Genomic DNA, 14,184 nt, shown 5'->3' with positions numbered 1-14,184 from the left:
AGACAAACAGAGTTATTACTGATGGCCGTCATGACTAGAAGACGGCCATGTTGTCATGACGGCAGGATGCGGAAGGCCTTCAAAATAAATGTAACAGATTTCAGTCAATAAATATCAACTGAACTTCATTATGACCTTTGTGGTCTTTACTGACCAACCAAAAAACTCAAACACTCACCAACACTCGCTTTTATTTTTGTTTACAATTAGATTCCTGGAAGAAGAAAAAAACTCGGACTCCGCTGTAGTCACGGGAATTTAGCATTTAGCTCCAGGTCCTTGTGTCTAGCTCATTGAAGAGATTATAGAAGAAATAAAATCAGCTTGTCGAAAATACGTGTATCTTCTACTTTCGCATGTTTTTGCAACGCTTACAAAAAATTCACATTTGATCGATGCAGATCCACTCGGGTCCGAACTGTTGCGCTCTTGATTTAAAACTTCGTACACTTCCGAACTACAGCGGTGAAAATGATTGCGGTGGCCGTGAACATGGAGCGTTCCTGGATTTAAGGCACAGAGAGTCTTTTGATACGACGGGTTTATATCTTTCCACATATTTGATGTCCCGGTGCCTCGCGACGCGGCACTGGAGGCTCACAAAGGGACGATTCAGAGTAAAAATATAAATATGGAGTCGGACAAAAATAATGTAAAAGGAATAAAAAGGAAAATAAAAGTTTACGTTTAAAGCTGAGATCTTCTGACGACGAGTTCATTTATGTCACCGATTTTCTGTTCAGTTTATTTTATAAAGCCCAATATCACAAATTACGAATTATCCTCAGAGGGCTTTACAACCTGTCCACATTCTCTACATCCCTGACCTTTGACCTTTGACTTCACATCGGATCAGGAACAACTCCCAAGAAATAGAAAAAAACTTTCACTCCACTTTTTATTCTCTGGTTTTGTTAAGTGACGTACGACACGGGCTGGGAATAAAAGAAACACACACACACGCACACACACACACACACACTCTGGTTCCGTGAAGCCCAAACTCCTGTATTCCTCCAGGATTCCCTCAAGTCATCTGTGAAGTGTTAATGTGCTCCGTTGATTGACGTCTCCATGACGACTCTGGAGGTTTGAGTGGAGTGGAGCGTGAAGTGTGTGTGTGCTCTGTAAGTGTGTGTGTGTTCTGTAAGTGTGTGTGTGCTCTGTAAGTGTGTGTGTGTGTTCTGTAAGTGTGTGTGTGCTCTGTAAGTGTGTGTGTGTGCTCTGTAAGTGTGTGTGTGCTCTGTAAGTGTGTGTGTGTTCTGTAAGTGTGTGTGTGCTCTGTACGTGTGTGTGTGTTCTGTAAGTGTGTGTGTGTGCTCTGTAAGTGTGTGTGTGTTCTGTAAGTGTGTGAGTGTGCTCTGTAAGTGTGTGTGTGTTCTGTAAGTGTGTGTGTTCTGTAAGTGTGTGAGTGTGCTCTGTAAGTGTGTGTGTGTTCTGTAAGTGTGTGTGTGTACTTTAAGTGTGTGTGTGTGTTCTGTAAGTGTGTGTGTGCTCTGTAAGTGTGTGTGTGTGTTCTGTAAGTGTGTGTGTGCTCTGTAAGTGTGTGTGTGTTCTGTAAGTGTGTGTGTGTGCTCTGTAAGTGTGTGAGTGTGCTCTGTAAGTGTGTGTGTGTTCTGTAAGTGTGTGTACTTTAAGTGTGTGTGTGTTCTGTAAGTGTGTGTGCTCTGTAAGTGTGTGTGTGTGCTCTGTAAGTGTGTGTGTGTACTTTAAGTGTGTGTGTGTTCTGTAAGTGTGTGTGTGTTCTGTAAGTGTGTGAGTGTGTTCTGTAAGTGTATGTGTGTGTTCTGTAAGTGTGTCTGTGTGTTCTGTAAGTGTGTGTGTTCTGTAAGTGTGTGAGTGTGCTCTGTAAGTGTGTGTGTGTTCTGTAAGTGTGTGTGTGTGTACTTTAAGTGTGTGTGTGTGTTCTGTAAGTGTGTGTGTGTGCTCTGTAAGTGTGTGTGCTCTGTAAGTGTGTGTGTGTCCTTTGTAAGTGTCTGTGTGTGTGTTCTGTAAGTGTGTGTGTCCTCTGTAAATGTGTGTGCTCTGTAAGTGTGTGTGTGCGTTCTTTAAGTGTACGTGTGTGTTCTTTAAGTGTATGTGTGTGTTCTTTAAGTGTGTGTGTTCTTTAAGTGTGTGAGTGTGCTCTGTAAGTGTGTGTGTGTTCTGTAAGTGTGTGTGTGTACTTTAAGTGTGTGTGTGTGTTCTGTAAGTGTGTGTGTGCTCTGTAAGTGTGTGTCTGTGTTCTGTAAGTGTGTGTGTGCTCTGTAAGTGTGTGTGTGCTCTGTAAGTGTGTGTGTGTTCTGTAAGTGTGTGAGTGTGCTCTGTAAGTGTGTGTGTGTTCTGTAAGTGTGTGTACTTTAAGTGTGTGTGTGTTCTGTAAGTGTGTGTGCTCTGTAAGTGTGTGTGTGTGCTCTGTAAGTGTGTGTGTGTACTTTAAGTGTGTGTGTGTTCTGTAAGTGTGTGTGTGTGTTCTGTAAGTGTGTGAGTGTGTTCTGTAAGTGTATGTGTGTGTTCTGTAAGTGTGTCTGTGTGTTCTGTAAGTGTGTGTGTTCTGTAAGTGTGTGAGTGTGCTCTGTAAGTGTGTGTGTGTTCTGTAAGTGTGTGTGTGTGTACTTTAAGTGTGTGTGTGTGTTCTGTAAGTGTGTGTGTGTGCTCTGTAAGTGTGTGTGTGCTCTGTAAGTGTGTGTGTGTCCTTTGTAAGTGTCTGTGTGTGTGTTCTGTAAGTGTGTGTGTCCTCTGTAAATGTGTGTGCTCTGTAAGTGTGTGTGCGTTATTTAAGTGTACGTGTGTGTTCTTTAAGTGTATGTGTGTGTTCTTTAAGTGTGTGTGTTCTTTAAGTGTGTGAGTGTGCTCTGTAAGTGTGTGTGTGTTCTGTAAATGTGTGTGTGTGTTCTGTAAGTGTGTGTGTGTGCTCTGTAAGTGTGTGTGTGCTCTGTAAGTGTGTGTGTGTGTACTTTAAGTGTGTGTGTGTGTTCTGTAAGTGTGTGTGTGTTCTGTAAGTGTGTGTGTGTGTTCTGTAAGTGTGTGTGTGTGCTCTGTAAGTGTGTGTGTGCTCTGTAAGTGTGTGTGTGTCCTTTGTAAGTGTCTGTGTGTGTGTTCTGTAAGTGTGTGTGTCCTCTGTAAATGTGTGTGCTCTGTAAGTGTGTGTGTGCGTTCTTTAAGTGTACGTGTGTGTTCTTTAAGTGTATGTGTGTGTTCTTTAAGTGTGTGTGTTCTGTAAGTGTGTGAGTGTGCTCTGTAAGTGTGTGTGTGTTCTGTAAGTGTGTGTGTGTGTACTTTAAGTGTGTGTGTGTTCTGTAAGTGTGTGTGTGTGTACTTTAAGTGTGTGTGTGTTCTGTAAGTGTGTGTGTGTGTTCTGTAAGTGTGTGTGTGCTCTGTAAGTGTGTGTGTGTGCTCTGTAAGTGTGTGTGTGTGCTTTGTAAGTGTCTGTGTGTGTGTTCTGTAAGTGTGTGTGTCCTCTGTAAATGTGTGTGTGCTCTGTAAGTGTGTGTGTGCGTTCTTTAAGTGTACGTGTGTGTTCTTTAAGTGTGTGTGTGTGTTCTTTAAGTGTGTCCGTCCTGCAGATGTGTATCCAGGCAACGGGAAAAAGAAAGGGATACAAAAAAAAGGTTTAAAAAATAATCACCAATGTAAATGATGTTAACGGCTCGAGTGTGATTTATTTATTATGTATTATTTGTGAAAGTTTGAATCACGAATAATATATTTTACGGGCGGTTTGGTTTAAAAAATGTCTTCGGCATCTTTTAATTTTTTTACCTGTGATAAAAAGTACATGATTAAAAAGTACAGCACTTTGCTTTTTCAGGTACTTTCCTTGAGTATTTTCACTTTTGTCAGATACTTATTGCTTTACATATTAATATTTTTACAAACACAACATATTCTGAGTTTATGAAATCAGATTTATTGTAGATTAAACTACCCAAAATAATATAAAATAATTATATATAAAAAATAATAGTGCACCACCCATTTGTCAGTATTATGAGTACTTTTACTTTTCTGACTATTTTGTGAATACAATGTGCACAATTTAATTTTAATAAATATTTCATATTATTATTATTACATTTGTATATTTTGGTTTTGCTGAATGACCGATATTTTACTAAAATGAGGCAAATATTCTAATAATTATTTCACTTTAAATGTTTAATAAATGTTTTTTGTTGTTGTCGCCGTGTGAATCTTTTCTTCGTTAAAGTGAAACTCGTCTTTGGAACTTTTTATGTGGGAATTTCTCGTCAGTCTTCGTCTTCTTCTTCTTTTTCTTCTTCTTCTTCTCTGAATGGATGTTCTCTTTCTGGGGAACTTGAATCTTGTGTAGCTTCTAATTAAAGCGCCCGGCGCTCGTTGCCCGCGGTAACCAGAGTCAGTGATTCATCAGTCACCATTCTTTGTCGTAATTATGATTTATAGTTTTACATCTGGGGGGGGGGGTCTTTGAAGAGTGTTTGATGTGTGGAGGCGAGCGGAGTTCAGGAACCAGTCAGTCAGTCTTCTCTGAGCCCCCGCCCCCCCCATAAAATACAAATTATGAAAATATTAAAAATATATATTATTATATTCTTACTTTAAGTACGATTTTGATCATACAATTAAACTTTAATTACTAAATATTTTAGATATTGTCATTACATTTTAATATTTAAGTCTGGGGGGATATTTGACTCATTTAATGAGTACAAAACTTTATATATCTTCACTCCCGGGAAAACTTTAAGAAAAAAGGTGTCAGAGGAGAGTGAGACAGGTGTGAGGCAACATGTGAGGAGGAGGAGGAGGAGGAAGAATCACGCTGGACTTCCTGTTTGTCAGCGTCCCCCCAGCGAGAGCATCCGCACACTTCCTGTACATGAATAACGAAATTTTTCTTTTCTTTCTCGACACACACACACACACACTTCCCTCACACACACACACACATATACACAATGTTACACTCTGGCTTTTTTTATTTTATTTTTTTCATGAAAAACAGAAAAAAAAGAAAAGAGCAGAACATCAAGGAGCGCTCGGGCCGTTTCCCATGTGAGGGGGGGGGTCAACCCCAAGGTCAGGGGTCAACCCCAAGGTCAGGGCACCTGGATCTTAACGAGCCAATCACAGGTGTCCTCCGCCTCGCCGTTTCTCTTTTCGTCCTCGGGTGCGTCCGACGCTCTCGGCGGGGGAAGAGGAGGCTGAGAGAGGAAGAGGCTCCGGGCTTCAAATATATTTACAATAATAAACAATCAACGATTCATAAGATGTGATATTTACAGTTATTACAAATAAAGGTGTCGAGTGACCGCGGCTCCCGGAGGAGGCGGGTCGGCGCCCGGAGGCGTGATTTCTCTCCGTGGATTTAAAAACAATTCACATCGGTTCATCTGAAGAAGAAGAAGAAGAAGAAGAAGAAAAAGAAAAAAAAGGAGGTCCCACTCTGGTGCCAAAGTCTGGTCAAGTTAATGCCAAAGAAATGTGCGGTACAATACAAACAGTTTAATTGTGTCTTCAACAATCAACAACCACTTCCAGTCGGGACGCCAGAGCCGAGGAACACTTATAAAAACACTCGGAACAAAATAAGGCTTCTCGTTTGACATAAACCGATAAAAAAAAGAAAGGAAACACTTTTCTACAGGATGTTTGTACAGGAATCTCTTTGTGAGCATTTGAACCGAAAGGAAGGCGCTCCACAGATTGCATATGTTTCTCTCTCTCCGCTGTCGCTTTACCTTTTGAAGCTTATTTTTCTGCATGATAGTAAAAATTTGCATACATTAAAATTGTGAAGCTTGTAGCGCGAGTTGCTCGACACACGCCTTTTATTTTTATTTTTTATTTTTTTACAGGCAACTTTTTTAAAGCACATTTCTCCATTTAAAACGTTTAAGACACTTTTTGTTTTTACCGCTCGTCGAAATCACGATTTATAAATAGAAATAAAATTAAATAAAAAGGTCTGTGGAATATATATCATTAAAAAAAATTATTACGCTATAACGTAAACTTTGAAAAACAAATGAATAATTACATCAAAAATACTGCATGAACTGCAAATAAATAATGTGGGACAACATAAACATCAACATGGCGTGATTCACATTTCTGAGTTACAGTGACGAAGGTTTCGCAACTTAATCTGACGTCGGCGGCGCCGTGTGGTTCAAGGCATTCGGTGGCATAGTTTCTTTAAGACTGTATCTTCTCTTTTTTCCCCGTTCTTTTTCTTCTTTTTTTACAGTTACAATATAATGTCTATATATATATTTATATTTCCTCCCTAAACAAATAATGTGTAAAGACTGGAGTTAATCGGAGAACAAAGAAAACAGAATAACCACTTGCTCCTTGAGCTCATTTACCGTTATTATTTTTTTTAAATCCAGTTAAAACATCACGTACGTAAACACCTATCGAACTTCTTCTTCTTTTCTTTTCTCTCTCCTCCTCCTTTCTTTTTAAATAGAAGTCAGTCGCTCCAAACGATAAAGTAAGTCGGTGTAAAACAGACGGAGTGCAGTCAGCAAGTATCCACGGCGACATACTTAGAATAACTTTTTTTGTGCAGATTATTTCAACGACGCGTCTTTACAATGAATAATACAAGTTTGTAAAAAAAAATCACCCCCCCCCCCGAAAAATAGAAGTACGGTCTGGAGCGGGCCTCCGGTGCTTCACAGTCAGCGGGTTCACGGGAATGCTCCTCGCGCGGAGTAAAAACACGGAGGGGGGGGGGGCGGAGCCTCCTACTCCGCAGCCTCGTGCGCCGACTCCGCCCGCGCCTCGGCGCCGCGCGCCAGCTGCTCCTCGATCTTGATGGAGAAGATGGTGCCGTGGGTCTGCGTGTCGTCCAGCTCCGCCAGCAGCTCGCCGCCCTCCCTGAAGTCCGTCAGCTCCTCCTCGAAGGCCGGGCTGCTGCTGCCGCTGCCGCTGTTGTTGTTGTTGTTGTTGTTGTTGCTGCCGGGCTCCTTGGGCGCCTTGGCCGGGTGGTTGATGTAGAAGCGCTGGTTCTGGAAGAACTTGATGATGGTGAGCTTGGGCAGGTCCAGCTGCGCCGACAGGGTGTGGATGGCCTCCTCGTCGGGGTACAGGCCCACGTCCTGGATGAAGCTCTGCAGGATGCCCAGAGCCTCCAGGGAGATCTTCCCGCCGCAGGGGCGGGACTTGATGCCCCCGCCGCCGCGGACGCCCTCGTCGCGGACGCCCTCGTCCTCCGTCTCCGCCGGGGACGCGGTGGAGGGCTGGCGGGGCGGCAGGCGGGGGCCGGCGCAGGCCTGCAGATGCTGCAAGGGCTGCTGGGACAAGAAGGGCTGCGAGGGATGCTGCAGGGCCAGAGAGGGCTGGTGGTGCTGATGGTGCTGCTGCAGCGACTGAGCCTGGAGGGGGGAGGAGAGAGGAGAGGAGAGGAGAGGGGAGGAGAGAGGAGAGGAGAGGAGAGGAGAGGAGAGAGGAGGAGAGAGGAGGAGAGGGAGAGAGAGGGGAGAGGAGAGGAGAGAGGGAGGAGGAGGGAGGGGGAGAGGGGAGAGAGGAGAGAGGAGGGAGAGAGGAGAGGGGAGGAGAGGAGAGAGGAGAGAGGAGGGAGGAGGGAGAAGGGAGGAGAGGAGAGGAGAGAGGAGAGAGAGGGAGGAGAGGAGAGGAGAGGAGGGAGAGGGAGAGAGGAGGAGAGGAGGAGAGGAGAAGAGAGAGAGAGGAGAGGGAGAGAGGAGAGGGAGAGGAGAGGGAGAGGAGAGGGAGAGGGAGAAGGAGAGGGAGAGGAGAGGGAGAGGAGGAGAGGGGGGAGAGGAGGAGAGAGGAGATGGGAGAGAGGAGGGAGAAGGGAGGAGAGGAGAGGAGAGAGGAGAGAGGAGAGGGAGGAGAGGAGAGGAGAGAGGAGAGAGGAGAGAGGAGAGGGGAGAGGAGAGAGGAGAGAGAGGAGAGAGGAGAGAGGAGAGGAGAGGGAGAGAGGAGAGGAGAGAGGAGAGGGGAGGGAGGGAGAGAGGAGAGGGGGGAGAGGGGAGGAGGGAGGAGAGGAGAGGGGAGAGGAGAGGAGAGAGGAGAGGGGAGGAGGAGGGAGGAGAGGGAAGAGGAGAGAGGAGGGAGGAGAAGAGAGGAGGGAGATAGAGGAGAAGAGAGGGATAAAGGAGAGAGGAGGAGGGAGTAGAGAGGAGAGAAGAGGAGGAGGAGGGAGGAGGGAGGAGAGGAGAGGGAGGAGAGGGAGGAGAGGAGGAGAGGGAGGGAGGAGGAGAGGAGAGGGGAGGGGAGAGGAGGAGGAGAGGGGAGAGGAGAGGAGGAGGAGAGGGGAGGAGAGGAGGAGGAGAGGAGGGGAGGAGGAGGGGAGAGGAGGAGAGGAGAGGAGGAGAGGAGGAGAGAGGAGAGGAGAGGGAGGGGAGGAGAGGAGAGGAGGGGGGAGGAGAGAGGAGAGGAGAGGAGAGAGGGAGAGGAGGAGAGGGAGGAGAGGAGAGAGGGGGAGAGGAGGGAGGAGAGGAGAGGAGGAGAGAGGAGAGGAGAGAGGAGAGGGGAGGGGAGAGGGAGGAGAGAGGAGAGGAGAGGGAGGAGGGAGAAGGGAGGAGAGGGGAGAGGAGGAGGAGAGAGGAGAGAGGAGAGAGGAGAGAGGAGGGAGAAGGGAGGAGAGGGGAGAGGAGAGAGGAGAGAGGAGGGAGGAGAGGAGAGAGGAGAGGAGGGGGGAGGAGAGGAGAAGAGAGAGGGGAGAGGAGAGAGGAGGAGGGAGGAGAGAGAAGAGAGGAGAGGAGGAGATGAGAGGGGAGGGGAGGAGAGGAGAGAGGGGGGGGGAGGGGGAGGGGAGGAGAGGGGAGAGGAGGGAGGAGAGGAGGAGAGAGGGGAGAGGAGGAGAGGGGGGAGAGGAGAGAGGAGAGGAGAGGGAGGGAGGAGGAGGAGAGGGGAGAGAGGGAGGGGAGAGGGGAGAGGAGAGAGGAGAGGGAGGAGGAGGAGGGGAGAGGAGAGAGGAGAGGAGAGGAGAGGGAGAGAGGAGGAGGAGAGGGAGGGGAGAGGAGAGGAGAGGAGGGGAGAGGAGAGGGAGAGGAGAGGAGAGAGAGGAGAGGAGAGAGGAGGGGAGAGGAGAGAGAGGAGAGGGAGAGAGGAGGGAGAGGAGGAGAGAGGAGAGAGGAGAGGGGAGAGGAGAGGAGAGAGGAGGGAGAGGAGAGAGGAGAGGGAGGAGAGGAGGAGAGGAGAGAGGAGAGGAGAGAGGGGAGAGGAGAGGAGAGGGGAGAGGAGAGAGGAGAGAGGAGAGAGGGGAGAGGAGAGGGGAGAGGGGAGAGGAGAGAGGAGAGAGGGGAGAGGAGAGAGCAGAGGAGAGAGAGAGGGAGGAGAGGAGAGGGAGAGAGGAGAGGAGGGAGAGAGGAGAGGAGAGGGGAGAGAGGAGGGGAGAGAGAGGAGAGGAGAGGAGAGAGAGGAGAGGGGAGGAGAGAGGAGAGGAGAGGAGAGAGGAGAGGAGAGGAGAGGAGAGAGGAGAGAGAGGAGAGAGGGGAGGAGAGGAGAGGAGAGAGGAGAGGAGGAGAGAGGGGAGGAGAGGAGAGAGGAGAGGAGCAGAGAGGAGAGCAGAGCAGACAGGAGGGGGGAGAGAGGAGAGAGAGAGAGGGAGGGGAGAGAGGAGAGGGGAGAGAGAGGAGAGGAGAGGAGAGGGGAGAGGGAGAGGAAGGGAGAGAGGAGAGAGGAGAGAGAAGAGGAGAGAGGAGAGGAGGGGAGAGAGAGGAGGAGAGGAGAGAGGAGAGGAGAGGGGAGAGAGGAGAGAGGAGAGGGGAGAGAGAGGAGAGAGAGGAGAGGGAGGAGGGAGGAGGGAGGAGAGAGGAGAGAGGAGAGGAGAGGAGAGGGAGGAGAGAGGAGAGAGGAGAGAGGAGGAGAGAGGAGAGAGGAGGAGAGGGAGGAGAGGAGAGGAGAGAGGAGGAGAGAGGAGAGAGGAGAGGAGAGAGAGGAGGGAGGAGAGAGGAGAGGAGAGAGGGGGAGAGAGAGGAGAGGAGAGAGGAGAGGAGGAGAGGAGAGGAGAGAGGAGAGGAGAGAGGAGAGGAGAGGAGGAGAGAGGAGAGGAGGAGAGGAGAGAGGAGAGGAGAGGAGAGGAGAGAGGAGAGAGGAGAGGGGAGAGAGAGAGGAGAGGAGAGAGGAGAGGAGAGAGGAGAGGGAGGAGAGAGGAGGGAGGAGAGGGAGAGGAGAGGAGAGAGGAAAGAGGAGAGGAGGAGGAGGAGAGGAGAGGAGAGAGGAGAGGAGAGGAGGAGAGGAGAGGAGAGAGGAGAGGAGAGGAGAGAGGAGAGGAGAGAGGAGAGGAGGAGAGAGGAGAGAGGAGAGGAGAGAGGGGAGAGAGGAGAGGGAGAGGAGAGGAGAGGGGAGAGGAGAGGAGAGGAGAGAGGAGAGGGGAGAGAGGAGAGAGGAGAGGAGAGAGGAGAGGGAGAGGAGAGAGAGGAGAGGAGAGGAGAGAGGGGAGAGGAGAGGGAGAGGAGAGAGGAGAGGAGAGGAGAGAGGAGAGGAGAGAGGAGAGGGGAGGAGAGAGGAGAGAGAGAGGAGAGGAGAGGAGAGGAGAGGGAGAGGAGAGGAGAGGGGAGGAGGGGAGGAGAGGGGAGAGGAGAGGAGAGGAGAGGAGAGGGGAGAGAGAGAGGAGGGAGGGAGAGAGAGGAGGGAGAGAGAGAGGAGGGAGGGAGAGAGGAGGGAGAGAGGAGAGAGAGGAGGGAGAGAGGAGAGGAGAGGGAGAGAGGAGAGGAGAGGGAGGAGAGGAGAGAGGAGAGGAGAGAGGGGGGAGAGGAGAGGAGAGAGGAGAGGAGGAGAGGAGAGAGGGGAGAGGGAGGAGAGAGGAGGGAGGAGAGAGGAGGAGGGAGGAGAGGAGAGGGGAGAGAGGAGAGAGGAGGAGGGAGGAGAGAGAAGAGAGGAGGAGGAGAGAGGAGAGGAGAGGAGGAGAGGAGAGGAGAGAGAGGAGAGGGAGAGAGAGAGACAAGAGAGGAGAGAGGAGAGGGAGAGAGGAGGGAGAGGAGAGAGGAGAGGAGAGAGGGAGAGGAGAGGAGAGAGGAGGGGAGGAGAGGGGGGGGAGGAGAGGAGAGGAGAGAGGGGGAGGGAGGAGGGGAGGAGGAGGGAGAGGAGAGAGGAGGAGGGGAGAGGAGAGGAGAGGGAGAGGGAGGAGGAGGAGAGAAGGAGAGGAAAGGGAGAGGAGAGGAGAGAGGAGAGGAGAGAGGGAGAGAGGAGAGAGGGAGAGAGGAGAGGGGAGGAGAGAGAGGAGGAGGAGAGAGAGGAGGAGAGAGGAGGAGAGGGAGAGGACGAGAGAGAGGAGGAGGAGAGGGAGGAGAGGAGAGAGAGGGGAGAGAGGAGAGAGGTGGAGGGACGAGAGAGAGGAGAGGAGGAGGAGAGGAGAGAGGAGAGAGGAGAGGAGAGGAGAGGAGGAGGGAGGAGAGGAGAGAGGAGAGGAGGAGGGAGGAGAGGAGAGGAGGAGGGAGGAGAGGAGAGGAGGAGGAGAGGAGGAGAGGAGAGATGAGAGGAGGGTAGAGGAGAGAGGAGAGGAGAGGAGAGGGGGAGAGAGAGGAGAGGGAGAGGGAGAGGAGAGGAGAGGGAGAGGGAGAGGAGAGGAGGGGAGGAGGGGAGGGAGGAGAGGAGGAGGGGAGGAGAGGAGGAGAGGGGGAGAGGAGAGAGGAGGAGGAGAGGAGAGAGGAGAGAGGAGAGGGGAGAGAGGAGAGAGGAGAGAGGGGAGAGAGGAGAGGGGAGGGGAGAGGAGAGAGAGGAGAGGGAGGGAGAGGAGGAGAGGGAGAGGAGAGGGAGGAGAGGAGAGAGGAGAGAGGAGAGGGGGAGAGGAGGAGAGGAGGAGAGAGGAGAGGAGAGAGAGGAGAGGGGGAGAGGAGAGAGGGGAGAGAGGAGAGGAGGAGAGAGGAGAGGAGAGAGAGGAGAGGAGGAGAGAGGAGAGGAGAGGAGGAGAGAGGAGAGAGGAGGAGGAGAGAGGGAGAGAGGAGGAGAGGAGAGGGGAGGGAGGAGAGGAGAGAGGAGAGGAGAGAGAGAGGAGGAGAGGGGAGAGAGAGAGAGGAGAGGAGGAGGGAGAGGGAGAGAGAGGGGAGAGGAGGGGAGAGGAGAGGAGAGGAGAGAGAGGAGGGAGAGAGGAGGGGGAGAGAGGAGAGGAGAGGGGGAGAGGAGAGAGAGGAGAGAGGGAGAGAGGAGAGGGGAGAGGAGCAGAGAGGAGAGGGAGAGAGGAAGAGAGAGGAGAGAGGAGGAGGAGAGGAGAGGGGGGAGGAGGAGAGAGAGGGGGAGAGGGAGAGGAGAGGAGAGAGGAGAGGAGAGAGGGAGAGAGGAGAGAGGAGAGAGGAGAGGAGAGAGGAGAGGAGAGGAGGAGAGGAGAGGAGGAGAGAGGAGGAGGAGGAGGGAGGAGAGGAGGGAGGAGAGGAGAGGAGAGAGGAGGAGGGAGAGGGGAGAGGAGGAGGGGAGAGAGGAGAGGGAGAGGGAGAGAGGAGAGAGGGAGAGGGAGAGGGGAGGAGGAGGGAGAGGAGAGAAGGAGAGAGGAGAGGAGAGAGGAGAGGAGAGAGGGAGAGGAGAGAGGAGAGAGGAGAGAGGGAGAGAGGAGAGAGGAGAGGAGGAGAGAGGAGAGGAGAGAGGAGAGGAGAGGAGGGGGAGAGGAGAGGAGAGGAGGAGAGAGGAGAGGAGAGAGGAGGAGAGGAGGAGAGGAGAGAGGAGAGGAGGAGAGAGGAGAGGAGAGGAGGAGAGGAGAGAGGAAAGGAGGGGAGGAGAGGAGGAGGAGAGGAGAGGAGGGAGAGGGGAGGAGGAGAGGGGAGAGAGAGGAGGAGAGGGGAGAGGAGAGGAGAGGGGGAGAGGAGGAGGAGAGGAGGAGGGGGGAGAGGAGAGAGGAGAGGGAGAGGAGAGAGGGAGAGAGAGGGAGAGAGAGAGGAGAGGGAGAGGGGAGAGGAGAGGAGAAGGGGAGAGAGGGGGGGAGGAGAGGAGAGGAGAGGGAGGGGAGGAGAGGAGAGGGAGAGGAGAGGAGGAGAGGAGAGGAGAGAGGAGAGGGGGAGAGAGGAGGAGAGGAGAGAAGAGAGGAGAGAGAGGAGAGGGGGAGGAGAGGAGAGGAGGAGAGGAGATGTGGGAGGAGAGAGGGAGGAGAGGAGATGTGAGAGGAGAGAGGGAGGAGAGGAGAGAGGGAGGAGAGGAGATGTGGGAGGAGAGAGGGAGAGAGGAGAGGGGAGAGAGGAGAGGAGAGAGGAGGGGAGGGGAGAGAGGAGAGAGGAGAGAGGAGAGGAGAGAGGAGAGGAGAGGAGAGGAGAGAGGAGGGGAGAGGAGAGAGGAGAGGGGAGAGGAGAGGGGAGGAGAGGAGAGGAGAGAGGAGAGGAGGGGAGGGGAGGGGGGGAGGAGAGGAGAGAGGAGGAGAGGATAGGAGAGGAGGGAGGAGAGGGGGGAGAGGAGTGGAGGGGTGAGGAGGGGAGAGGAGAGGAGGAGAGGGAGGAGGAGAGGAGAGGAGAGAGGAGGAGAGGAGAGAGGAGAGGAGGAGGGAGGAGAGGAGGAGAGGGGAGAGAGGAGAGGGAGAGGAGGAGAGGAGAGGAGAGAGGAGAGAGGAGAGGAGGAGAGAGGAGAGAGGAGAGGAGGAGAGAGGAGAGGAGAGAGGAGAGGAGAGAGGGAGAGAGAGAGAGGAGAGGGGGAGAGGAGAGAGGAGAGGAGAGGGGGGAGAGGAGAGGAGAGGAGGGGAGGAGAGGAGAGGAGAGAGGAGGAGAGGAGAGGAGAGAGGAGAGGAGAGGAGAGGAGAGAAGAGAGGAGAGAGGAGAGGAGAGGAGAGGAGAGGAGAGAGGAGAGGAGAGGAGAGGGAGAGGGGAGAGAGGAGAGAGGAGAGAGGAGAGGAGAGAGGAGAGGGGAGAGGAGAGGAGAGGAGGAGGGGAGAGGGAGAGGAGAGGAGAGGGGAGAGGAGAGGAGGGGAGAGGGGAGGAGGAGAGGGGAGAGGGAGAGGGGAGAGGGAGAGGGGGGAGGAGGAGGAGAGGAGAGAGGAGAGAGGAGAGAGGAGAGGAGAGGAGAGAGGAGAGGGGAGAGAGGAGAGGAGAGAGAGGAGAGGGGAGGGAGGAGAGGAGAGAGGGGAGAGGAGAGGGAGAGAGGAGAGGGAGAGGAGAGGAGAGGAGAGGGGAGAGGGGGAGAGGAGAGAGGGAGAGGGAGATGAGAGAGAGAGGAGAGGAGAGAGGAGAGGAGAGAGGAGAGGGAGAGAGGAGAGGAGAGAGGGATGAGAGGAGAGGAGAGGGAGAGAGGAGAGGAGAGAGGGATGAGAGGAGAGGAGAGAGGAGGGGAGAG

At 52.2% G+C, this 14,184-nt stretch overlaps 1 protein-coding gene across 6 annotated transcripts in view; it reads right to left on the bottom strand.

Moving 5' to 3' along the window:
* Window positions 1–4,922: 4,922 nt before the first annotated feature.
* LOC130212906 (DNA-binding protein SATB1) overlaps window positions 4,923–14,184 on the bottom strand; it is a 53,994-nt gene continuing 44,732 nt past the window's right edge. For all 6 annotated transcript variants that reach the window (XM_056444199.1, XM_056444196.1, XM_056444201.1 and 3 more), the window contains one exon: window positions 4,923–7,346. In XM_056444199.1, the coding sequence (XP_056300174.1) occupies window positions 6,717–7,346 (630 nt within the window). In that variant the 3' untranslated portion in view covers window positions 4,923–6,716. The remainder of the gene's footprint in view (window positions 7,347–14,184) is intronic.

This window comes from Pseudoliparis swirei, chromosome 22 (genome assembly GCF_029220125.1).
Source record: "Pseudoliparis swirei isolate HS2019 ecotype Mariana Trench chromosome 22, NWPU_hadal_v1, whole genome shotgun sequence".
Taxonomy (NCBI): domain Eukaryota; kingdom Metazoa; phylum Chordata; class Actinopteri; order Perciformes; family Liparidae; genus Pseudoliparis; species Pseudoliparis swirei.
Note: the sequence above shows the minus strand (reverse complement) of the source record. Positions and strands in the feature narration are given on the sequence as shown.